The sequence below is a fragment of the Talpa europaea genome (genome assembly GCF_964194135.1).
Source record: "Talpa europaea genome assembly, chromosome: 8".
Lineage (NCBI taxonomy): Eukaryota > Metazoa > Chordata > Mammalia > Eulipotyphla > Talpidae > Talpa > Talpa europaea.
The window spans coordinates 90,103,120-90,129,206 of NC_140075.1; the positions used below are offsets into that span (position 1 = coordinate 90,103,120).

General features: G+C 42.3%; 1 protein-coding gene across 1 annotated transcript in view; it reads left to right on the forward strand.

Annotated features, from left to right (window-relative positions):
* PRKCH (protein kinase C eta) overlaps positions 1–26,087 on the forward strand; it is a gene marked incomplete at both ends in the record, with an annotated part of 198,835 nt that overhangs the window by 35,678 nt on the left and 137,070 nt on the right. The window contains one exon of the mRNA XM_084241421.1: positions 20,954–21,017. Coding sequence (XP_084097547.1) covers positions 20,954–21,017 — 64 coding nt within the window. The remainder of the gene's footprint in view (positions 1–20,953; positions 21,018–26,087) is intronic.

Sequence of the window (26,087 nt, forward strand, 5' to 3'; positions counted from 1 at the left end):
TTGCCTTTTGGATGGGTTGTTATGGCAGCATGGGGGAGCATAGCTTTGAGGTTGAATGGCTGAATGGCAGGAAGCTATCATGGTAGGCCAGGTGACAGAATATCAAGCAGGCAAGAAAGCAGTGAAAAGGACTGGAGGAGAAAGATAGGTTTGAGAAGTGTCTAAGCTGTGAAGTCCGTGGGACTGAGTATAATTAGCTACAGGGAATGAATGGAATTTCTACATTAGGGAATGTAGGAGGAAGAATTGGTATGGGGGCCAAGGTGATATCTTGATGTTAAAGTGACCATCCGCCAAATGATATGAGTGGGAAGCTCTGGGAAGAGGGTAGAGATATGAATCTGGGCATCATCTGCATAGAGGGAAAAGTTAGAATCATATGAGAAGTTTGATGTCCACGTAGAACACAGAATGTGGAAGGCAGCGAACAGAGGAAAGAGTCCTAGGGAACATTAGACAGAAGCAGAGGGGTGGATGAGTGAGGACAGTCATAGAAAATAGAGGAACGATCTGAAGGTGGGATCTGTTGTGTCATAGAAACTGGGAGTGGAGCCTTTAAAGGGATCCGTAGTTGAGGTAGCTGACCCTAAGTCATCCTAAATATTTGAAGTAACAGGCACCATAGAATGGGGTTGGGAGCGTGAAGAGAAGGGAGATTATTTGGAACTTTCCTGTCACTGAAGGAAAATAGGAGATGAACTGATTAAGGAGAAGGGAAGAAATGTGAAGAGGTACTGAGGCTTAGCGAGATTAGAAACAGAGTTTGCAGTGGCCTCCGCATATGTGGCTCCCAGCCCACAGGCAGGAGCAGAGGCAGAGCAGGATGAGATTGGTCTAGGTAAGGTTTTTCCCCTCAGATGTGGCAGAGAAGCAAGGTGTAAGGATATGAGGAGTCCTGGTAAGAGCTGAGAAGGAAATGTGTGTAGGAGGCGTCTCAGAGGCTGGAAGGAAGGCTCTTGTGGATGTGGAGAGGTCTGTCTGGTCAGGAACAGGTGTGGCGGGAGAAGGGCAGGTGGCTGTAGGGTGGGGTGGATTTCAGATGGAGCAGTTCCTGGGTGTGGCCGTGGGGGTGGGCAGCAGAAGTGGCCTGGCATGAAGGTGGCTGTGTGCAGGATGACTTGCAGGGAAAACTGCAGAAATGCAGCATTCATTCCACTTGGGCAAACTTGTAGAATTTACACTAAATTATAAGACACAATGTGTGGAATGAAAAACTGTGTTTGGATGTTTCAAAACATGGGTGGGTGCTAAATGCTTTTGAGTGTTCTTCCTGGATGCAGGGGCCTCTCACCTAAGTATCTCCAAGATTCTTGTTGTGATTCTGCTATTATTTATTTGAGGTGTAGGAGAAAAGTCTCAGTTTACATGTCTCTCTCTCTCTCTCCCCACCCCCCTTTCTCTTTTTAAGATTTATTTATTTATACACTGGGGTACAGGCCAGAGGCATGGGAGGGTGAGCAGATTCACCAGAGACAGAGTGGGGAGCAGAACAGGAGACGGACCATGTGGGTATCTCCCTGGCCAGCGGGGAATCCAACCTGCACTGCAGAGGCTGCGGACAGCTTCATAGCACTGCCTTCAACCCCCTGTGCCATCGGGGAGGCCCCTCAGTTTACATCTCTTTAAGGAGGGAAATAAAGCTCTGAATTATTTGTGTTTTCAGAATTATTGTGTGTTTTCAGAATTATTGCTGTGCAGTTTTGTTTGGTGGCACTGAATGATCTATTTAAAGTCTATTTTTAGTTTGTTGCTTTCAGTCCAGATGGGGGAAGGAATATATACTCCGTGTATTTCATTGAATAAAAGAATGATTACTAATAAAAGAGCTGAAAACACTCTAGTAAATTTAAGTATTTTCTGGTCCTGAGGGAACCAATAGGTGTATGCTGAATTATATGTATGCTGTTCAGTTCCATCTAAAGTTTCAATGTCAACTTTATATATTTCTGTATGTGATTTTATTTTTTTAGATTACAGGCATCTGTTTTCTCGAATGATAAAAAATGAAAATAAATTATATTAGGACCTATTTTTCCATGTCCTGGGTGGGATGAGGACACAAATATGCATAGGACTTGATTCTTGCCCCCAGAGAGCTTCAAATTTAGTTGGAGAAACAAGACATAAACACAGGAAAAGTTCGATAATTAAGCAGGATTTAAATAGCAAAGCATTACATGACTAATGGACAGATGCATTGTTCAGGCAGCAATTTCTACAGGCGTTCAGAAGAAAGGTCATTTCAGGCAGTGGCAGGAAAGGAGGGGTGTAATGACTAAAACACCAAGGGGAGAAAAAAGGGTTAAGTAGAGGGACTGAAACTTAGGAGATACCACAGCCTTGTTCTACAACTTCTGCCTTACCTTTTGCCTCCATTTCTCAATCTCCCGAAAGGGATGATAATGTGTTGCCTCCCAGGACTGTCAGAAGGCAAGACGGTGATTGCAGAGCTTTTTGCAAATAAGGCCTGGTCCTTCCATAACGTGTAGGAGGGCCAGATCACACACCTCTGGAAGGTATGTGAAGTTTTAGCTTGCTGGGGAATCCTTTCTGTTCATATTTAACACCTAAAATGAAAAGAATTAGCATATTGCCAAAGTTTGGCTTTTTTCTCTCCCCAGTAAGGAAAGACTCAGAAGCTCTGCAAATATTGAAAGCAAGCAACTAGATAAATGATTACTTTGGGAAAATGATTTCTGTGGCTATGCATCTTTTTTATTTGCTTTACTTATTTGAGAAAAGATAATGATTAATAAGAAAACAAAACAGGAGAGGAGCCAGATTCCAAGTTAGGAGCAAATTGTTTAGTAATTCTCTTGTTTATCTGGCATCCTTAAGGAAGTTAGTAGAAGTTGCAGAGTAACTGATGATCACGTGGACCCCGATCTGGCCCCCCAGCATTTTGGTGACTACCACATCAGAGTTGACAAGTTTCTTGGATATAAGATCATGAGAGTCAGTCATTTCAGTTGTTAATTGCTTTGGAAATATGAATTGTATTTATTAGTCAGAGAAGCTTATACCCAGATTGGAACTAACCTGGGCCCTTTCAGGCAACCAGTGATTATTCAGCACATTTACATTCCATATTTATGCATTTATTTATACCTTCTCAATTTCCAAAGACTTTGAGGCATTCAGGACTCAGGAGCTCTTATAATGGTGAAGAACATTGGACCAACGACTTGAGGCCTCTCCACCTTTAAGTTCACTGAAAGTGCCTGTGTATCCTAGGAGGTGGCCCCTTCTGCTGGAGTCTTCTCGAAGGTAGCAGCAGTAAGCTACACTAAATGTGTAATTCCTGAAGCAGGTATTATTTGTATTTTCCTGAATATATCCACTGTCCCACATATTCCACTGCCCCATCCTCTCCCTGCTTCTGGAACTAATGCTCCAAGGATCATAAACCTTTCCTGCTTGGAGGATTAGAGAATCTCAGATTCTGTAGAGCTAAGAGAAGCCAGAAGTTATGACAGAAAGCTGTGACAAAGAACTGGAAAAGAGAGACACTGGAGGATGAAGAAAGCCTGCATTAAAACAGCCAGCAGGTCATGTCTGCCACTATCCCAGTCTGAACGTTCGTGTCTGTCTCAACCTCCTGAGAGGTCACACACCCAGGAAAACAAATACAAGATGTGGCGATGTGGCTGTGTGTGTCAGAGGTCAGCCCTGCTGTAACCACTATTGAGGTCACCGTGGGTGAGGTCGCTGTGGGCAAAGTCATGTGCAGGAGACACGGGCACGTAGGCTGATCTTGATCTCCCCATTTTCAGCACCCTGCATGGTGCCTGGCACACAGTAGGTGCTCAAAAAAATGTCTGCTGGTTGAATAACTGGTTGAATGAGTGATATCTCTGACCCCCGTTGAGGTGCTGTCACCTAAAATCATTCTAGAAGGGATGAGTGCCCAGAGCTGGTTTGTCTCCTGCTTGTGACTTTCTTGTAATGACTACAGATCTTGTGTTAGCGAGGTGGACCCCAGCTTCTTCACCTGGGCTCCTTGCAGGAGCCTGTGTGACAGAGAAGCTTGTGAGAGGGCATGCAAAGTTCAGATTTTCTAGGGAAAGAGTCAGTGGAGCCTATGATTCAGCAGGCTGAGCAGCAGTGCCTCCTCTTCTGTGGGTCTGCATCTGCCATAGGTTCCTGACACAGTGCTCTTCTTCACAGCTCTCTATTGCCAACATTTGTTATTGTAAAAAGAGAAACCATGTTGCTTCAATGACCTTGCCATTGAGCCCCCCATGTGTCCATTACATGGGGAGAAGGCTGGAGTTCTGTGCCCCTCTGGCTGCTTCATGCTCACCAGCCTTCTGCCTGGTGCCCGAGGTGAGATGTCTTCTCCTGATCCATTAGTAAGGAAAGGCTTTAAAGGCAGAGCCAACTTTGTGGAGTCCCTGATCAGCAAGCACGTGGATGTTTATGAAATAACAGAGGAACATCTAGGCCATAGGTGAGAGGATTTCAAGCTGATGTGCCCTTTGGCAGCTCCTATAACTCTCCTATAGGTTGTTTCCTTCTGTAATACTAGAGCTGGTACTAATTACCTCCCAACTGTGTAGCTAAAATGGGCAGATAGTTGGCGTGTGCTGTGGAGGTTGGAACATTTTTTACAAATGCTTAAAAAAATTTTAAAGTTGAAAGATGTTTGATTATAAATGGTAATTTATTTTTGTTTCCTTACTAGTAAGGAAAAAAAGTTCTAGTAAAGTTCTAGTAAAAACAGACCTTCAGTTGTTTTTTTTTAAAAAGTGTATCGATGATGTGTTCTGTAAGGAAACAAAAATAAAATTTTTTGCAGCCTTTGAAAGTGTGTGTAAGCATCTAAAGTGCAGCTGACAATATTGGTATTTATGGGGAATTGTTTGAAGGACATTTGGCAATGCAGACATGCATGCATTCATTCATAATTCAATTACCCAAAAATATGTAGACGTCTATCTGATATATACCAGTCCCTGGGAAATATCTCCTGCTAACTTTCAATACCGAAGGTTGTGTCATTTTGGGTTTCTTAAACCTACATTGCCCTCTTTACCATGAAGAACATGACTGGAATTTGCTGTACAAAATACATTGTTGTACATATTGTTGGGATATATCTGAGCAGTTTTATAACCACTTTGAATGCGCCTGATAAAAAGACTCCCTAAAGCAGTTGTTCTTAAACTTAAGCCAGACAACAGGATCTCCTAAAGGGCTTCTTAAAACCCAGCCTGAGTGATTAGGTGAACGGTGGGACTTATCTGCATTTCTAAGAAACTCCTAGAGGATACTGATGCTGCTGGTCTGGGCACCAGGCTTTGAGAGCCACTGCAGTAGAGCCATTTCTTTAGACCCCAGAGCCTTGAAGTTCTCTTCCTGAAAAGGGAACGCGGTTCAGTGACGGTTAACATGAATTATGTCTGTCATACTGGTTCCCTTTTTGCTTTGCTTCCAAAGTTTAGATTCGAATTTGTAGCCCAACTTTAACAAAAGTTTAGCTATTTACCTTCCAACTTGGCCACAGCCTTGCTTTCCTATTTCACTTTCCCCATTCTGGTTTTTCACTTGTTTATACTTCACAATTTTATTACATAAATTGCTGTCAATGCACTCTGTTTTGTGGCATGTAGTGCATAGATATAGATAACCATGATTGTAGTCTTCTTTTCTTGGGCATTTGACTTTGAAATCAACTCCAAAATAATACTTTTTAACTCTTTAATGCATTAGCTATGGGAGTAGTTTCTCCAGAAGGCTTAGATTATACATAGTAGCCAAAGTGGATTGAAAAGAAAAAATGAATAAGAAGGTAAGAGATAAAGTTCTAGTAAAAACAGACCTTCAGTTGTTTTTTTTTTTTTTAAAGTGTATCGATGATGTGTTCTGTAAGGAAAAATTTCATTTTTTTTTTTTAAATTAAAAACCCTACTATATGAAAACAAATTGTTGTTTCTTAGGCTGTTGGATGCACCTAAGAAATGGAGCGGTGAGAACAGTGAAGGAGGGATAATTACAGTGGTTACCAAACTTTAGTGGGCATCAGAGGCAGTCATCTGAATTCATTAAATGTGCTGATTTACTAGACCTGGGCTTGAAGTTGCGTTTGTATTCAGGACTTGGGGTATTTTGGATCAGCTTGGGATTCTTCCGCCTCTACTCCCTTGGCATCAGGGAGAAAACTGAAAGGCCAGGCTCTCTTGAAAACCTACTCCAAGTCTTTATCCTATTTTTGGATGCGGAGCTCCTGTTCAGATTTTCTGTAGCTCTTTATGAAATCAGATAGTGTAATCGGCATGATGTCATCTGCGCTACAGACTCTGAGCTCAAAAAAAAAAAAAAAATTACTCATGATTTGGCTAGTAGTTGGCAGCGTGTGGCTGATTTCTTTCTCTTTCTTCTCTCTACCCTTTCTCTGTTCTCTCTCTCCCCTATTTCTCCCCTGCTTTCCCCACTACTACTTTTAGCTGAAGGGAAGACATTTCACCCACAGCTTGCCTGAAAACAATTTGAAGAGAGGGAAAAGGAATACTGCTAATAAAATCTCGAGTTTTCTCTGGGTAGAGTAACACTAACTGCTGCAGAAAACTGACTCAGACTGGGGTGTGCTAACACTGCCAGATGGGGAAAGTTGGGAACAGGGGCGATTTAGCATTAATATGGCAGTGTTACTTACACAGTCTGAAAAGGCCAGGTATTCTGCACCGCTGCTTCTGGCTTCTGCCCCCCCATTTATCACATATAGTATTGTTACTAATTCAGATTTTAATTTCTCTAAGAGTTACCTGGAGTTTGGACTCACAGGAGGCAATTTTGTGGTTTGAAAGGCATTGTTCTTCAATAGACTTTATTTTAGAATCATTTCAGATTACGGGAAGATTATGAAGATAGTTTAGAATTTCCAGGTACCCCACACCCAGTTTCCTCTATTATTGATACTTTATATTCATATGGTATATTTGTCATAGCTAAAGACCCAATAATAATATGTTATTACTATCTAAACTCCAGAGTCTATTCATGTTTCTTTAGTTTTTGCCCAACATCCCTGTCCATGTCAGATCCCATCCAAGTACTGTGTTGTTTTGGGTGAATTGTTTTGGGTGAATTTAAAAGCTTGAGAAGTATTTTATAGACTATTCTTCAGTGCGGGTTGGTGTAATAATTCTCTTGTGGTTAGACAAGACTTTGGGGCCTTGGAGAAGACCACAGAGGCAGTGCGCCCTATTTCATTACATCACATCAATTATGTCATTACACATTCCATACACTCGTACTAACAACATGACGCTACTGTTGATAGGAGCAGTTGATACGGGCTAGTGTTTGTCAGACTTCTCGCCCTTCCTCCCCGCTCCCCCATGCAGTGCTCTTCCAGAGGAAGCCACTGTGCATAGCCTGTTCTTAAGGTGTGGTGCAGTAGGACCCCCTCCTGGAGGGTGGAAGAATGTACCTAAATCATTTGGGAGATTGGTCCCTCCCCCATTTATTCATTCTTTATCTCAGTTTGGCCTCATGGATTTTTTTTTTTACACCTTAGTTTATAATCTAATACGTTATTTTGTTGTTCAAACTGCTCCAGTTTTGGCCTTTGGGAGCTCTTCCCAGTGGCTCTAGTGTCCTTTGGTGACATGACATAACAGCATTATTGTAATTGTAATTTTTTTTCTTAGTACTTCTTTATTTTTTGGTGCTATATGATGCTCCAGGGTCATTTTGTATATTCCTTGCCCTAGTCCTGCAATCAGTCATTTCCCAAGGAATCTTGGTTCCTTTATTTTCAAAAAAGATTTATTTACTTATGCATACAAGAACTGGGGTACAGGCCAGAGGTGTGCGTGGTGAGAGGATTCACCAGAGACAGAGTGGGGAACGGAACAGGCAGACTGACTGAAATACACTGCCAAGGGGAGCAGTGGGCGAGACAGGAGGGTCTGCTGCACCATGTGGGTAGCTCCCTGGCTGAGGATTGAACTCGTGCTGCAGTGGCTGCCGATAGCTTCATAGGTTGCGTCTCAACCCCTCGCACCATCAGAGAGGCCCCGGACTCTTGGTTCCTTTTATTAGAGAACAAGTTATTGGGGGTCCTTTTTGCTACCGGGGTGTTGCTTCTATGTCCTCTCAGTGGAGAAAACAAAAAACAAGATTTATATATCTAGTGCCTTCATATTGATGCCCCTAACCCCAGCTCACTGCTCTAGCCTTTCCTCCTTGCTTCTCTGCAAAGCCCTGCTCCAGTGCAACACTGCTTCTTGTCATCCACCGTGGTTCTTGTCAGCTTCCTATCATCCACCACGGCTTCCCTGCCTGTATAGTGGCTTTAGGGTGGTTCTCTAAATGGAGTGCAGTGCTTATGTGAAGTTCCTTTGTCTTTAGTCTTAGATTCTCCACTAATTTCCAAAGTTACTTAGTTCCCTCACTACCTTTAGTGAGGGGTTTCACACTTATAATACACTGGATTCTTGTTTTGCTGTCTGGATTCCAATCTGGTACCTCTCGACCCCCTAATTGCTTTTCTTTTATTTATTTAATTGGATGCATTCAGATTTACAGTGCCATGAAGTTCTATATGTTTTGAAAAATGCTTAGTGCACCTGCCAATGACAGTATCATGTGGAATAGTTTTACTGCCGTAAAATATCCCCTATTTAGTGAAAGCATTTTAAGGGCTGCTAGATGGGAAAAAAAGGAATAAATATTACAAATCAGTTTATTACAGGAAAAGACAAAACTGGGGACTGGGGAGCAGGTTAGCTATTTTAGGAGAAAGCAGGACTTGGGGACCAGAGGAGGTATTTAAGTTATAATGAAGTGATGTGACTGAAGAAATTTTCATTGAGTGAAAAACCTCTAAAGAAGGCTCTAAAGATGTTTTAGCACCTCTGGTTTGGACTTGGCCTGGGAAGTGGGTGGTGGACGTTCAGTTTCAGGTCTCTGCTCCTTCTCCAAGCCCCACATATCATTGACTCGCTGTTTGGCTTGACATCCTGCTAAGGGTGCTGCCAGCCTGTTGCCTGGAAGCATTTCCGGTTTTATTCCAACTGATGTTCAGAAACTGGTAGCAAGGAGGTCACCTGACTGAAACCCTAGTTGGGTTGCCTCTGTGGTTACGGAACGAGGTTCTGAGAGCAGGCAAAAGTTGATTTACAAAGACGTGAGAGATGGGCAGGAGAACTTCATGAAATGCATTCATTGGGTTTAGTAAAAGCCATAAATATGTTAGGATATTCTGGTCTGGTGAGAATGGTGGTTCAGGCCCTCACGCCAAACCTAGTTGTACCTGTCTCTAATTTATAAAATCTTTCCTTCCGCTTGATGCACAACACAGGGGATGATGGCGGTGCTTTTCCTCACTCAGAGGCAGTTGTGAAGATAAATGGGGAAAAAATGTTGAAACTGTTCAGGACCCATGGCATAGGTTTAATGCCTTTCTGTATACTCTTTTCTTTTGCTGGTTCTGCTTCCTCTCATCTTCTACCAATGACTTTGGTCCTTGAACCTTTGCTCTTTGAACTATATACCCTCTGCTCCTGGGGTCTCCTGTCTTGTGGTTCAGTTGTCCTTGACTGGGTGACTTGTACAACTCTGCTAGGCCTGTGTTTCAAGTTTGTTAGTTTGTTTGTTTGTTTGCCAAGCCTTTCTATCTGAATGACACCCTATAAAATTAATGTTTAAAAATTAGAATCATGCTAAACCAACTGACCTTTTAGGTTGTCTTATTTCTTCAAGGGTAAATCTTATGGACTTCCAGATACTAAAGGCCTTTTTCACTTTCCATTATCCCTATCCCTTGGCCCCCAAGTCATACTGAACTTGTTTTGTAATATTTCCTTTCTTTCTCTTCCACTGCAGACCTGTACCCTACGAATAGCTTCTTGCCTGTACTCACTCCCTCCAGTGCGTTGTAGCCCTCTCTAGCATGTCTTGCAGTCTGTCCTTTACTATTCCTAGTTTAATTTTTTGGACTTAAATTTAAGTCTTTGGCATCTAAAGACCGGCTTACCTTACCTTTCTCTCTCTTTACCTTCCAACTCATTTAAACTACACACAATTTAGCTAAACTGCATGTTCTCTCCCCCACCCCCCGACGTGTCTTTATCTTGGCAGGGTAGATTTTAGAGGTGGAATTAAACTTGCTAGGAAGGTACAAGGATATGGATGGACTTTAGTATGAAGAGGGGCTTTCCAACAGAGCTGCTAAAGATGGGGTGAGTGCCATGGAGGAAATCTGCTGGTCGCCTCCTGGCTCCCATGCCTCGGGACCCCTTGAGAGTTCTGATCTCCCTCCTTTGCTACAATATGTGGTTTTTCCTCTGTTTTGAAGCTCCTTCCTCCCATGCCCACGATACCAGTAGCATTTGGGTGATTCCTCCCACCTGTTGGATTTGCTTCTCTGGTTCTTTTTTTAAAAAAAGAACCCCCTGAATGGATTTGATTTCTCATTTGTCCCTTTCCAGTGATTTTTTTCATGTGTTCTAGTGATCACCTTTTGAGAGATTCCTAAATAAGAAGCCCGGCCCTATCGTCATTCCAGAGTTACCTTTATTTTTAATTTCTTGCCAGATGTTTTAAAATGAAAAAACAAAACAAAACAAAACAAAAAACAAAACAAAACAAAACTCAGCAAACCCACAGTTCTCCTCCTTTGTTGGGAAAAACCCACTTCTTCCCTGTGGTGTTTTCCCCGCACCAAGCAATTCTTTAAGACACCAGCTGGATGTCCTTCAGTTTAATTCAATTCTGACACTGTCTACCCAGAGATAACACCAGATCTTGTGAGTTGAGGACTCGGTTCCATAAGATTACTAGGCCTCAGATCACCCACTTTTGTCTGACTTGCTTATAAATTGGAGGTTTCAATGACCTTCTCCTCAGGTTTGGCTGATTTGCTAGAGAGACTTACAGAACTCAGGAAGATGGTTCACTTCTGCTTACCAGCTTGTTATAAAGGGATTGTGATAAAGGATACAGAAGAACATCAAGATGGAAGCAGTGTAGAGGCAAGCTGTGTGGGAAGGGGCGCGGCGTTTCCGTGTTCTGTCTGGACTGCATTCTCCCAGCACCTCCACTTGCTCTCCATCCCGGAAGCTTTTCAAACCCCGTACTTTTGGATTTTATGGAGGCATCTGCATGGGGACATGATCAGTCATTATCTCCACTTTTCGGTCCCCAGCTCTTCTCAAGAGAATGGAGCTGGGGACTGAAAATTGCAAGATTCCTACCATGCCTTGGTCTTTCTGGAGGCTAGCCCCCACCCAGGAGTCCAATTGGAGTTTCGTCTTAGGACAAAAGACATTTCTAACAACCAGGAAATTACAAGGGGTTTCAGGAGCCCTTGTCCAGAGCAAGGGTCAAAGGCAAATATTAGAACAGGAGATGCTCCCAGTGCTCTTATCACTTGAAATGGCAAGGGTTTCAGAAGTTCTGTGTTAGGAACTGGGGCAGAGACCAGTGTGTATATATATATATATATTTTTTTTTTCCCCTATTATTTTACATGTTTCTATTTGGGTATCTCTGTGTCCAAATTTGAACTAATTTCCTTCCTTCTAAAACATGTTCCTTCCCACTCAGTTCCCTAGTTGATTAATGGCAATGAGAGGTTGGCAGCCTTTTTTTGTGAAGAGCCAAATAGTAAATATTTTTGGCTTGGTGGACCATACAGTCTCTCATAACTACTAATCTCTGCCATTGTAGCACAAAAGCAGCCAGAGATAATGTATAAACAAAAACAGGCGGTGGCTGAAACTGACCAATGGGCCATAGTTTGCCAAGCCCTAATCACCAGGCCCCAAACTCAGTAGTCCTTTGGCCTTGCTACTGCTTTTGTTTGCACTTTTCACATGCCTTTTAATTCCTGCTTATCTCATCCTTATGAAACCTTTTCTATGTCTAGACCATCGCTCTTCCCCATTCTGTGGTCTGGTACCAAAAAAATGTCCCTCTTACATTACCTCCATTAATTTACATAAACAAAATCCTCTAGTCACTCCCCTTGGGCTGCCTAATCAAGGTGCAGTTCTTCCTTGGGTTCCGCCTCCCTCCTTCTCTCTCACTGCTCTGTGTGAACTTTCTCTGACCACACTAGGGTGGTCATTGGTTGCATTTCTGACATTGGTCGTATTTCTGCTCACAATGTGCTCCTGACTCACGGTGGTCTCCCCTTCCATCTATTCAAGTTTTCCCTCAGAGAAGGGCACTCGCTGTGAGCATGACAGTTCTCCCCAGGCCACTCACCAAAGCTGTGACCAAGGATGGGGACCGTGACACGGAGTGGGGGGTGAGCACAGAACTCCAGTCACGGTCAGACGACGGACACCAGCGCCTTTTGCTTGAAATCTCTTCTCAGAAAGGACAAGAGCATGCTCTTTCTGGAAGAATCTGCCAAGTAGAAAAGAGAAGGGTTAGGAACAGGCAGAAGTTACCCTTTTGAAGAATCCTTCGATGTGGGGGATGTGCAAGAATGTGTTCCACTCTCACTTATGTTGGCCCCATCATCAGGTCCTTAGAGATAATTTCCTGCAGGAGAGGGAAGGCCTTTTCTGTTCTAGAGGGCACTACTGAGAGGCCTATGCTGGCTTGTGGAATGGGGGGAGCTTTTTCTTCTTCAGAACTGAGCCTGTCTGTCGGGTCCATCAGGGAGTGGCAGTTCTGGAGGTCTCCACAGACAGGGCAGGTCCCTCAGGTCCAGGGTCCTCATTCACAAAGTGGGTGTCAATTAGGTCTTCAGGCATGGAATTCAACTACCAAGGAGGGAAAGGGAGAGGGATTTGAGTTGACTGCTTTGAAGAGCTTAAGGCATCATTCATTTAATTTCCACTTCAATCCCTTAGATACTGGAGTCAAAGGAAAGTCTTTCTCTCTCCTCTCTCTCTCTCTCTCTCTCTCTCTCTCTCTCTCTCTCTCTCTCTCTCTCTCACACACACACACACACACACACACACTATTCATAGCACACAGTAATCATTTCTACTCTTAATCTTCTCTTTGGTATAGAAAAGATATTTTAGTCCAGAAAGATAGCCAGTCTTGACTGTTTCTTCCTGATTTTTCACATGGGCAGAGAAACTTTGAAAATTTGAATGCAAAAAAAGTGTTTTTTTTTTTTTTTTCAGAAGATACACATCTAGAACATAGGGATAATGGGCTCTGAATTGAAATAATTCTAAAGTTAAGTGAATAGTAACGTTGTGGGTATGTTTATTTGGGGGTGAGGAAGTTATTTTGAGCCCCAAGGATGTGTTTTAGAGATATTCTGTAGTAGCCTTCAGATGTCTTCTATAGAGTTCAGAAACTGTTTTTGACTTGGAATCATCAAATATTAAATATGAAAATCATTTAAAGGTTTTGTCCACTCTCACTTTTGAGGTGCAGAAGCCAGAAGGCCTACCAAGTGGCAGGCAGAACATACCAGAATGGTGGTCACAGCTGGGGCCCCCCATTACTCCCCCCGCCATCTCTGACCACAAATGGAGTGCAGCCCTAGCAAGATAAGGATGTCTTCCCTAAAACAATGATATCTTCACCTGAAACTTCAGATTGGAAAGCTTTACTTGTCTGTTCTGTTTTTGTCTATCATCTTTCTGAGAAAGTTGGTAATCTGTTGCACTTCTTAGTGGGTTTTTAATATCCAAACCTTGTCTGACTTTGTATAGGGATGAAAGTAGAAAATCAGCAGAGAGATAGGATTGCATCACTTACCTCCCTTTCCTTTCAGCTCCTTCCCAGGCTAGGGATGTGCTGTGTGTCTGCAGCACATGGCACCAACTTGCCTGAGCTGCCCACCACGTTCACCGGCCCCAGCACAGACATGCTGTGCTTAGCATAAGCATCATAGCTGGTGCCCACATCAGGAGCCATGGAGAGACACCTTCAGGCCGGTGCCACTTCCACTGGCCTCACAGAAGGAGGTGAGACTGGAATGTCAAAGACGGGCATTTGGCAGGGAGCTCCCTCAAGTGCTGAGGGCATGAGTCCTGCCCAGGTTCCCAGGGGAGACAGGTGATGTGTTGGCCTAATGTGCCAGAAGAGGACTGGAGCAGCGGGCAGTGGGCAAACCTGCAGTGACCTGAAGGCGGATGTAGTCACAGCAGCCCTGGGGGAGGCTGCTTGGAACCCGGGTGGGATCTTCTCTGAGTCTGGATCTTGGCTTGATCTTCAGTGCTTGGTGACCTTGGACCATTCCATAACCCCGCTGATACTCTATTCTCTCTTCTGTGTAATTGGTGGTGATACTTAGTTGCAGGTGGTAAAGGGGAGAGATAATATAAGTCCGGCTCCTAGCAGGGCTGATGCCTATTGATGCAGCTCAGGACACAGTAGCAGTTATTTTTATTATTAAAGAACACAGCCACATGTGTCCTTATTAGTGATTGGTACAATCCTGTAGGAATTTTATTCTTCTAGAAATTTAAGCCTTCAATTTTACACCTGACAGTTTGGATTGTAAGAGAAGCATGCAATGCTTTATCTTTTTTTTTTTTTTTTTTGGTTCTTTTGTTACTTATCCTTAGAGTAAGACTTAGAAAGTCAGAAACAAGCCACAGAGCCAAGAACCTGAATAGCAAAAATGTCTGGCTCTGGGCCTGTAGAGTCCGGGTGAACCTTCTACCTTTGCCCAAATAAAGGATGTTGTTTTCTTCTAATATGCTAGATCCCTCTGCTTACCCCAGGCTGAGATGAATATTAAGTAGCCAGAAGTTTCCTATCATGATCAATTCTAATGCCTTTTGTGAAGGGAAATGGTTATGAAATATTACCAGTTAATTAAATGAGTGTTTCCATTGAGACCTGTTTGCAGGATTTTATCTAAGCCTGTTTAGAATCACATAGAGCTAGAAAGGTTTTTAGACAATCCTCTTGTTTCATGGATGAGGAGATAGAGCCAGAGGAAATGGGACTTGCCCAGCTTCTGCAAAGTGATGCCAAGGAGAACACACATTGGCGAAGGGTGTGTGCATGGAGGCAGGGGTGCTGGGGTCCTGGTGGGCATGGCATGTGAACAGGGCCTGAGTCCCCATGCAGTTTATATGCTACTGGTATGTCTCAGAGACTCCTTGTGGTGTTTTATGTTTCACAAAGTTTGGTCACATAAGTATTTTATCCTGTAGCAAATATCATTCCTATTTCACAGCAGGAGATAGGAGGACCCCTAGGTTCCAGCTCATTAGACCAAACAACAGATAATTGTTGAAAGGTTTAAGGAATGCTGCTAAGCCCCCTTGGGAATATTAAAGTGTCAGCTCCTGTTGGACTGGAGCTTACAGAACTGCTGAAAATGATGAAGTGTAAGTATGGGAAATTTTATGGAATTGTTCAAGGGCATGGATAAATATTACAGGAATAATTGAGATGGGAATTTTGAGACTGCAGGGATCAATGTTTATGGCAGGATCTTCCTGGCAAAAGTTGCTTCTTTCAGAGCCATCTTCACAGGTACACTCCATTAACCACCACACCTGCAGCCCTGGGGAGTTAATCTCAGCACCTGAGAAATCCTGAGCACTGGCAATGATCCCAGTATGAAGAATATTTATATTTCAGAAAAGCCTTGAATGAATGGATAGGTGAAGTGACGAGAGGAAGACTTTCCTAGCAGAAGTAACAGCTTGAGCAAAGGTGTGACTGGGCAATGGAGTGAGGAGACAGGTCTAACTAGAAGAGCAGGTTTAGAGAATAGAGGTTTGGGTGAATTAATGGGGAGGCAGTAAAAGGGGAGACCAGATGACCTGGAAAGTCAGGAGGAGCAGAGTGAGTTTTATTTTGAAGGTACTGGGAAGCCACCCAGGCTTTCATGGGGGAGAGTTGATGAAAGTGGCACTTTGCGAAGGCTATTTGGGCAGCCAGTTATAGACCCTTTTTTGTTTTTACATCACAAAGTTTTAAATTTTGATGTAATCACATTTATCAGGTTTTTGTTGTTACTGCTAGTATTTTTTATGTCCTAACTAAAAAACCATTGCCTAACCTAAGGTCAAGCAAATTATTATGTTCTAAGAGTTTTAGCTCTTATGTTTAATGCAGTGATTCCATTTTGAAGTTCAGTTTCACATATGATATAAGACATAGGGGTCCAAGTTCGTTCTATTGCATTGGTTGTCCTAGTGCCTTTAAAAAAAAAAATGGTTAAAGAGTTTTCTTTCTCCATTTAATTGCTGTGGTACTCTCTTACCCTCTTTTAATCCCTCCCCACCACCTATTTCATTTCCCTTACTCTATCCTCAGGCAACCCCTGATATATTTCCACTGCTATAGATTAGTTTGCCTTTTCTGACTTTTATATAAACAGAATCATACAGAATATACTTTTTTGTGGGGGGAGTATAGTATTTCATTCAGTATTTTTCTGTTATTGCATGATCAATAGCTCATTATTTTTGTTGAATACTAGTCCATTGTACACTGCAATATTGCCTTTAAAAAAGTTCCTCCAACATTTGTGTACATGTCTCTGTATAGATATATGCTTTCTTTATTCTTAGGTAAATACCTAGGAGTGGAATGTCTCCATCAAATGGGAGGTGTATGTATAACTTTTTAAGAAAATGTCCAACTGTCTTCCAAGTGATAGACACATTTTGCAATCTTCTCAACAATGTATGAGAATTCCAGTTGCTCCACATTCTTAGAAAAGCTTAGCACTTTTGGTGAAACACTTTTGTGTTAGCCATCCTAATAGGTATGTATTGTTGTTGCACTGTGGTTTTAATTTGCACTTCTCTACTGACATTGAACTGTTCCTAAGTGCTTTTTGCCATCTCTAGTTCTCCTTTGGAAACATTGTGATAAACCCATTTTTTAAAAGTCTGATTGTTTTCTTTTTATTGATTTTTGTGAGTTTATTATTCTGAAGCGATCAGGTAAATGAATGCAAATATTTATCATATGTGATTTATAAGTACTTTCTCCTAATTCATAGCTGGTCTTTTATACTTTTGATTCTGTCTTTTAAGGAGTAGAAAATTAAATTTTAATGAAATCCAATTTGTCTTTTTGTTCTTTCATGGATTTTGCTTTTGGGGTCATATGTAAGAAATCTTTGCCTAACTCAAGGTCCTGAAGATTTCTCTCATGTATTTTCCTTCAAGTATAAAAATTCTAGATTTTATATTTTGGTCTAGATCCATTTTTAATTTTTTTCTAGGTTGCAATGTATGAGATGTAGTTCCCTATTTTGTACTTGGACACCAGTGGCTGTAGCATCATTTGTTGACATTGAATTTTTGTTCATTTATCTGTTTGTGCATAAGAATGTCATTTTTAAGAGACCGTTCCTTTCTGGGTTTCCACAGAGCCCAGGAGTTGTCCTCTGCCAAGAGAAATGATATATAGGAGAGGGGCTTAAATATAGTCATTCCTCTCTGAATGACTTTTACAGAAAGAATGTTAAGTGTGTGCTTTCCTGACTTGGCCCTCCCTCCACTCTGGCCCCAGTCCTGTTTTGTTAGAGGTTCTGTCAGTCCTTAGATGATGACATAGCTAACGTAGGCCCTGATATTGGAGGCCATGAAGCTGAGAAAGAGAGTGAGCCCATTGGATTTGGGATCTAGTCTACCTGGAGGCCTGCAACAACAAGCTGATATTCTGCCAAAAAAATGAAGCTCTTAGGATTTGGGGCTGAGCCAATGCACAGGATATGAGAAGCAGAGCTCTGCAGCACACAGAGAGGGGCAGAGGTTTTAGTTGATGGCAAACTCAGCCTGGGTCAGTGGGGCTTCTCAACAAGTTCATGCAGTCTGTAGCTCTATCAGCAAAGGGCATGCGCGGTCAAGGTCAAGGTTGGTGATGATATTGCTCTCCCCAGTGAGAGTCAGGTTATAACTGCAGACTGATATTATTTAAAGGGAATATGGAAAAACTGTGGCATATCTGGAGGAAATTGATCAAAATGGTGAAGGAGGAGGAAGTCAAGCTGCTGAAGGAGCTTGGGATGTTCATGCTTGGTAATTTATTAACTCATTCCTTCCAAGAACTCAGTCCTCTGATGTGCCAGGCAGGGTTCTAAGGGACAGGGCATAATAACTCCTACTTGAGGGATCCCAGCAATGGTCCCAGAGAGGCATAGAGTTGCTCAAACGACTAAAAGAAGTCTGGAAAGGGCTCCTGTAAAGGTGTTTTGAGTTGAGTCTTGATGAACCAATAGGGGTTTGACAAGTAAAAAAGATTTTCCAGGCAGAAAGATTGCAAGCCCCAAATCACTAGATAATAAGCTTCAGACAGGTCATGTGTATTTATGTCTATAATTTTGACTACGTTCCCTATTAAGCTTCTAGACCCAGAACAAGTTTTGTTGAGCTCTCAGGTTAAATGAAATAACTTGCCAGTTCCTGAGGGTATGGAGTTGCACTTACTCCAAAAGTGTCAACTCCAGGCCACTCATCCTGGCTAGGAGCTTTCAGTGTTGTGAAGGGCAAGGCCTGGGTCACCTGTCCATTCTGGAAGTAGGGTTGGATTGCATCTGAACCATTTGGACTACTTGTGAGGGAAGGGATAGTTCTTGAACGAAGCTCAAGTGCTGTTTTCAGATGCTGGGGTAGATGTTCTATCTAGAGCTACAGCTGAAGGGGAAAGAATTAGGGCCAATGAGTGGAAACTATTGCTTGCTCCATTTCTGCTCTTAGAGAAAGACCTTTCTGTGAAATATAGGAGTGAAATATGCCAGTTGTGAGGTTGCCTTATTGACTTCCCCTAGGACTTTGCACACAACCAGTATGAAGAGATGATAAGGGCCCATCAGCACAGTGGAAGGAACAGATGACCTCTGAGTCCACATTTTAAAAACTGTTTCTCTGTTAGACCACAAGGAATGCCTTTTGACATTAAAACTCAGGACGTTCTTACTTACACATGCACACAGACTGCCACCAGAGACTTCAGGGCATAGCACTTTTCCTTACAGCGTGGTATGTTCATATTTTCTTGTCCATTTTATTCTGCCTAAAAATCTATTGTATACGACCCCACCCTTAAGATTTCATGTCCCACTGATGCGTCTCCATCTGCATGTGTAAATCCCAGTTCTAAGGTCAGAGGTCTCAGCTAGACTGAGGGGTGAGGCTTGAACCTGGCTTTTTCCAGAGGAAAAGGAGGAAGCAAATGAGTTTACTTGTGAGAACTTCTGCCTCTCAGCAGTGGCATCTCATGAGGTCTGAGGAGGCACTCCTTCGAGGGCCCTCAGGGCAGTGTTGGCAGGAGTTTACGGTTGCCGTGGGCTGCAGGGTTGGAGGCACTCTGGCAGTCTGTCCTGAGGCAGGCGGCCTGCCTTCTGTGCCAGTTTACGTTGTGAGGTCGAATGGGAGTGCATGTGTGTGTTCTCTGCCGGCGTTTATGTTGAAGGTGAGGGAGTGGCTTTTAAAAATAACATATTTTTGACTAGAAACAAGTCAAGGCAGAGAACGGAGACAATTAGAGACTGACATCCTGTTTAGTCATCTCTCCAGAGAGCTCTATTTTCAGAACTGTTCTATAAAGGCTCACAAGTAGTGTTCAGGTAGTCAGGGGGATGTTGTTAAGTTAGTGGTAGTCATGATGCAGCAGCAGATTTGAACACTGGGGTGACTTACAGTGTGGCAACCACATGGATAACAGATTCTATGCAGAGAAAGGGAGGGTTGGTAAGAATAGACTATCAATACAGATAAAACTTTTTCAGCCTGTACGAAGCAAGCATCTTTTATTTGGAAAAAGTGTATAATCAGGTATGGTGTGAGCTGGGGTAAGGTCAGTGTGTTTTCTTTCCTTCCAGTCTTTGTCTCCAGTAGGTATAATAACAACGTTAAATAGAAGTGTTAAGGCTCTTGGAGAGCATTTGATGTGGCTGTGTCAGAATCTATGACATCCATGAATGATGTCATGGATTTGCAGGCAGTTGGGCTAAAGCTTAGGGTGGGCAAGGGTCTTGCCCAGAGTCTGGAGCCTGCTGTACAGTCCCTTTCATGTCCTGATCTAGTTTGGGGCTTTTTCTGTGATGTATGGAATTGTTCTGTTACAGACTCTGCTTCTCTTGACCTCATTCCTGTAGATGAAGGGTCAAAGGCAGAGCTGGGACCATAGACCCAATTCATGTATTTGGAGTCTGCAGAAATCTACAATCCAAGACTTAGAGATGTTCAAGGCTCATGCCAAGTGAAGGCAGTGATCTGAGCAGCCCAGATAGTGCTGCCCATCCTGGGGCCAGATCGAGGGTCTTTGGGGACCTGGACTATATGCAGAGGATGGCATCTAGGAGGAGACTCTGGGTGCCTCATTTGTGGGTGCAAATCTTGATATCTCAGCTTACAGATGAGAGCTTTGAGGGATATTGACACTCCCGTGAACAGTCTGAGCAGTGAATGGAACATCACTGCCTTCCTTAGTGGGTCCTGAAAACAGTATAGAGACAGCACTCCCCTCTTGGTACATTTTCTTCCTAAAATTAAACATTTGCGGTTAGTTGTCCATGCCCACTGGCTCACTTCCTTGTATGTTGTTATTATTTCTCTATTTCATACACTTACCATATGGTTTAACAAAATGCTTCCATTCACTGCTCAGCCTTAACACTTCTATTCTACATGGTGTACATAAAATAAGGATGTCTCAAAATAATGACTGAAATTTTAGGTGCGTCTTGATCTCTCAAAGCTGAAAAAGAATAAAATTCAAGAGAAGGGAAACATTGGGAGAACTCTTTCTTTTAGATTTACTTTTCAACTCATACAGATTTTTTTTCAAAGATTTATTTATTTATGCATACAAGAGCTGGGGTACAGGCCAGAGGTGTGGAGGGTGAGAGGATTTGCCAGAGACAGAGTGGGGAACAGAACAGGTAGATTGACCGAAGTACACTGCTGATGTTTGTGCTTTTACTCAAATCACTCAATTCTTGCCCCTCTACTGTTAATTTGTATGTTTTGGCATTCTTAAGAATTTTTGATACCTACAAAAGATACTTTAAAATTAGAATGTAACGTACATTTTTTTTTTCTCTTTCTAGGTGGATCTGGAGCCAGAGGGGAAAGTATTTGTGGTAATAACCCTAACAGGAAGCTTCACAGAAGGTAAGAATGAGTTTCGGTGGTTTCTGGTATATGTGATCATAGTTCATACGCAACAGGAATTTCTATCATGGAAACTATAAAAAGAGCATTGTGTAAAAGACATTTTTTTAAAAGTCACTGTTTTAAGTTATACTCGCTGGTATTTTGTTTGTTGTCTAATGGTCTGTTGGTTTGGTTTGCCAGATTCAATCCCTTTGCCAAAGCTGGCAATCTTGTATTTTAACATACTCACTGAGTTTTTGTGTTTATTCATTATCATCTTAGCTGAATTGGTTCTTGCCTCTATTGGTTCATGCCTTTTAAAATGTACTTTAGATTTTTGTTTTTGGGCCAGTGTTTTAGCTCACTCCTGAATATGTTAAAAATATTTTAAGGATCATGTTCTCTTCCTTAGAATCCCTTATCTTATTCTGTTCGTTAAGGGGTTCTATTTCTCATCCCCTATTGCCACCCGCACCTCCACTCCCTGATTATTTTAATATTGAGGTGAGATTTATATGCAGTGAGATGAACATATCAGGAATGAGGAATTTCGAGTTTTGGCAAATGCTTGCAACTTTGTAACCGGTAGCTCAATCCAAGATATAGAACATTTCCATCACTATGAAATGTCCTTCCCCATCGGTATAAAACGCTGTATATGATTCAGAGGTATAGACTCATATCTTTTCAGATGTATGTTATCACACCACGTCCGGCCACCAAGGTAACTTGAATTTTGGCATGTGCTTTTTTCCTTATCTATTGAGATGATCATGTGATGGTTCTTTAGTTCTAGCAGGCTGTTGAATTGCTGGTTATTCCATTAAAATTATGAAGGCTTTTTGAGTGGGACTTTTAAAAATTTTTTACCTTTCCTCCTTAGTGTTTTGGCTAATTCCATAGTCCTAGGACATAGTTTTCATGCATAAGACGTAGCCAGTCTGGGGTTTCAGTGGAAAGCCCAAGAGGTCTTGAGACCCACAAGGGTAAAGTGACTTAAGTTTTAAACTTTCTCTACAGTGTAAAACAGCAGAAATATCAATTTATTTCTTTTAGCATTCTAGTTCTTACATTTTTCTAGCCCTCTCTGAGTCTCCCTTGTATAGGCATAATTTCAGAGGGTTATGGATTTGAGGAGTTCACGTATTTGGAGATTCTTCTTTCTGTGACCCCATCCGTTCCAGGATTTCTTTGCTCAATTTCCAACATCTAGTATATATCAATCTTGTCATTTCACTCCTAAAGCCAGTGGAACTGTAGCTTTCTGTTTTAATTCTCTTCTCCCAACTCTTGCATCCTGGGAAATGGCTTGTGAAAATGGGTCTCACCCAATGCAATGCCCTTCTTTCACGTGTCAAATTCCCTCTAGTTTCTGCCCTTTTGGGGTGGCTCTCCTGTGTCTTCAACTAATTATTTCAAAATTTATTTCCCAGAGATTTTGGTTGTTTTTGGTGGGAGGTTTAGGCCAGTATAAGTTATTGCACTATTACTAATTCACATGAAGATCTTTGAGCATATAGCTTAATGTTTTGTCCACTTAGCCCAGGTTATTTACAAATTGGCCACAACTTTGAGAAATGATTTTTTCCTCCTCTCAACTAAACCTTATTTATGTGGGTGAGTTGATTTTATTAATGTTTTTCAATCTGTTTTCTCAATTATTGAACCTTACCTTTTTGCTTTGACACTGAAATTATCAGAAATTTGGGATAGCTGAACATGAAGAAAACTGGAGGCTCTTCTCCCTGATCATTGGTCCCTTTTTATTTCTCTTGTTATTTTGGATATGCATGATTTGTGAGAAAAATAATGAATCTGCTCATAGCTCAGTTGAATAAAATGTAATATAATTTTATAGAATATTGTTGCAGGAACAAGGGAACAATGTATTTTCATAGCACATGAAACATGGCAGAGCCAAGGGGTGGGAAGAGGCATGGGGAGATTTGGAATGTGCTGCAGTACTTTCTGCATTGAATTGTAAGGGACCGATGGAGAAAATGATGCATGTAAGACCAGGTCTGGTTGTACCTTGGCCACTGCATGACTTCATTTTTTAGAAGTATGCCAGCTCTCTAAGACTACATTTTATAAAAGATTCTGTCTTCCTCAACTGTATACTAGACGCATCGGAAAATTGACACTGGAATATTCTTCAATGTTCTCATTTAGTAGATTTGGTGATAAGACAAAAGGGATATAAATTCTTATTAGGAATGAGTTCTTACCAGGTCTTAGCAATTGTTTTCCTTTCAGAGCTGACCTTGGGTAAAATTATGAGGTAGGTTGAATTCATCCTTGGTAATTCCACCTCCTCTTTGAGGTTAGTCCTTCCTGCTTTATGCCTTCAAATGTCTCTTACTCCAGTAAGATGTCCAGTGGTCTTTTCTCTCCAAAAATGTTGCCAGTGAGAGAGATAAAGAATTCATGAACTAATTCACACTAAAGTGATAGTGATCAATATCTTAGTGCTCTGCCTCTTTAGGTGTGTTTGCATATTTTAAAAGATGTTAAAAGAGCTAGTTTGTCAATGAGAAATAGACTTTAATATTGAAATTTTAGGAATGGTGGCATCTATGTGTGGGGCATAGTATAGAACCTCAGATCTGTTCTCTCACTATATATATGGGAAATTGTCTTGTCAGTTTGACTCCTGGGCTGGGGCTCAGCTTGAGCTTGCTGTTGCTGCCGCTGCTTTAAGTCACAGCTTCCTTGTCCATTGCAAAGGCTATGCTGGGCTGCTCTCTGTGCGTGAGGAGGGCTCTGTGCAGAGCCCCTCCCTTCTCCCAAGATGCAGCTCTGGCAGTAGCCTGGACCGGGCACTGTGAGCATGGCCCTAACTTGGTTTCTCTCTGCCAGCCACCCTAGACTACCCCACGTTCTAAAATGGCAGGCTGACTGACAGACCATTTAGAGCTCAGTTACCTCTCTTGGGTGCTAAAGAGTTTGCATAAAGAAGCAGTGTGAAGTCAGGCCTGCATTGTGTGTCTTGGACTGTGTGTTAACCTGGGCTTCTGAGGGATTGGCAAAGCACCATAAATGTTTGGTGAGCTTCAGGAGGCATCTAATCCCTCTCACAGGGTTGCTCTGAAGCCCAAATGACATTATGCACAAGGAAGTGTTACAGAGTGTAGTGTGTGGTGTGAAGGATGGTGGTGGAATCCTTGTCTCCATGTTCCTCTTGTCATAGCAACAAGATTCTTGTCATTTTCCCCACCCCTGCCTGAAACCTTTATATATTCAGCAGTTTTGCTCTTTTTCAACACTGATTTTGTTTTATCTTATAGCCCTCGAGAATTCAATGGACAATTAGGAGTTTCTTTCCATGTCTCTGATCATTTCATGCTTACCTGTAGGAGTTCTGCCATTAGCTTAGAATCTGCAGTCCCAGAGATCTTCTTAAAAAATACAGGGGGAAAAAAAAAACTTACTTTAATGGAGCTGTAGGCTGTGATATACAAGATGAGTATTAGGAACTACTGATGACTCCTGTCTTATTTTTTTTAATCTTTAATTATACTGAAATAGCAGCTAAGGCAAAAAGGATTTGTTAAATATAAGAGAAGTGAGAAATGATATGAGAAATACCTGCTGGTGCAGACCTGTGATCTCATCATAGATGCAGGGGCGATGAAGATGAACAAGATGTTGTCCTGAGGGAGCTCAGTGGAGGGAGGGCAGATATACCCCATATGTGCAGTGCAGGGGCCCAAGTTTATGACAGGAAGAAGTCCAAGGCTTAAGGCTGGACCACAGGCATATATAATCAGGTTAGCCACAAGGTCTTAGAGAACAGCAGTTTACAGAGAGGCAGAGGTGAGAGGGCAGGGACAAACTGAAAGCAGGGGGGTGTCTGGAAGGTCAGGGAGTGTGGTGGGAAATGTGGGCAGGCTCAGGAGGGCTTTGCATTAAGGCTTGCGCAGGACAGCCTGTCTGTCTGCTGTGCTGGTTCACGCTGAACAGTGCTACTCTTCACTCTCAAATGGGTCCCAGGTTAGATGATAAATTGCATGGTCATGCCACTTCCAGGCTTGTGGAAGTGATGGGATGGCAGTGAAGGGCTTTCAGGAGAGAGAGAATTGGTATCTGATTTGATAGCAATAGGTTCAAGGGGTGAGGGACAGGGGGTGTGAGAGCGTAAGAGGAGACAAGGTTGTGGACGGTCATTAAGAGACTGTGATATTGTCTAAGGGAGAGACTAGTAGAGTTAGAGTTAAGCTGGAATCTGTGTGGATGGATGGAGATGGGGAAACATCCACAAGAGATGTAGAAGCAGTAAAACCAACACTGCGTTTGGATGTTAGGAATGAAGATGGATGAATCTCAGATGATGCTGTGGAGTCATCACACTAGAAACAGGGATGGAAAATGATGAACTCAGCTTTGAACAACTGGAGTTTGATGTCCTTGTGGGTAAAGATGGACTTTTGCCGGAGACGTGGGTCTGAGATAAGGTCTAGTTGTCAGTGTGAGACAGGTACAGGGATGAGGGGGCCCAGAAGACTTAGGGAGAAAACCAAGGCCGGCTGCATAGCAAGACAGGATCACAGATTGTAATTCGTCAGTGTAGCCCAAACTATGTTGAAGGTTTACTTAATGAATACCCATTTTGTTAATATATTCATTACTCATTCAGTAAAACTTGAGTGCTTGCTGTATGCCAGGGATGATTTTGCCAGATAGTATAACATCTTCCAAATTGGCACCAAGATGTTCACTAATGAAGTTTGAACAAGAACAGAACATAAAAGGCTTTGAAAAGGAATGTTTGAATTGGCATTTACAGTAGCCCTCAGCATTTGATGCTGTAGCGCGCCATGTGCAGGTTTATGCTAAATGCTTGGATGAGAACAGATGAACCTGCTCAGAAACCTACAGGGAGGGCTCTTCATTGGACTAAGAACAAGAAAAACTCTGTGCGGAAGTCTCACGGAGCCCAAGGCAAAACCTTATCAACAGGATCAGAAACCTGTCTCCATTGTTTATCTTGAGAAAGAAGTTGTCACTCTTGATCAGATGCAAAATTCCCCTAAGCACTGGTACTGAAGTAGATACAGTTGAAGTGATTTAGTATTTTGAAAAAAAGCT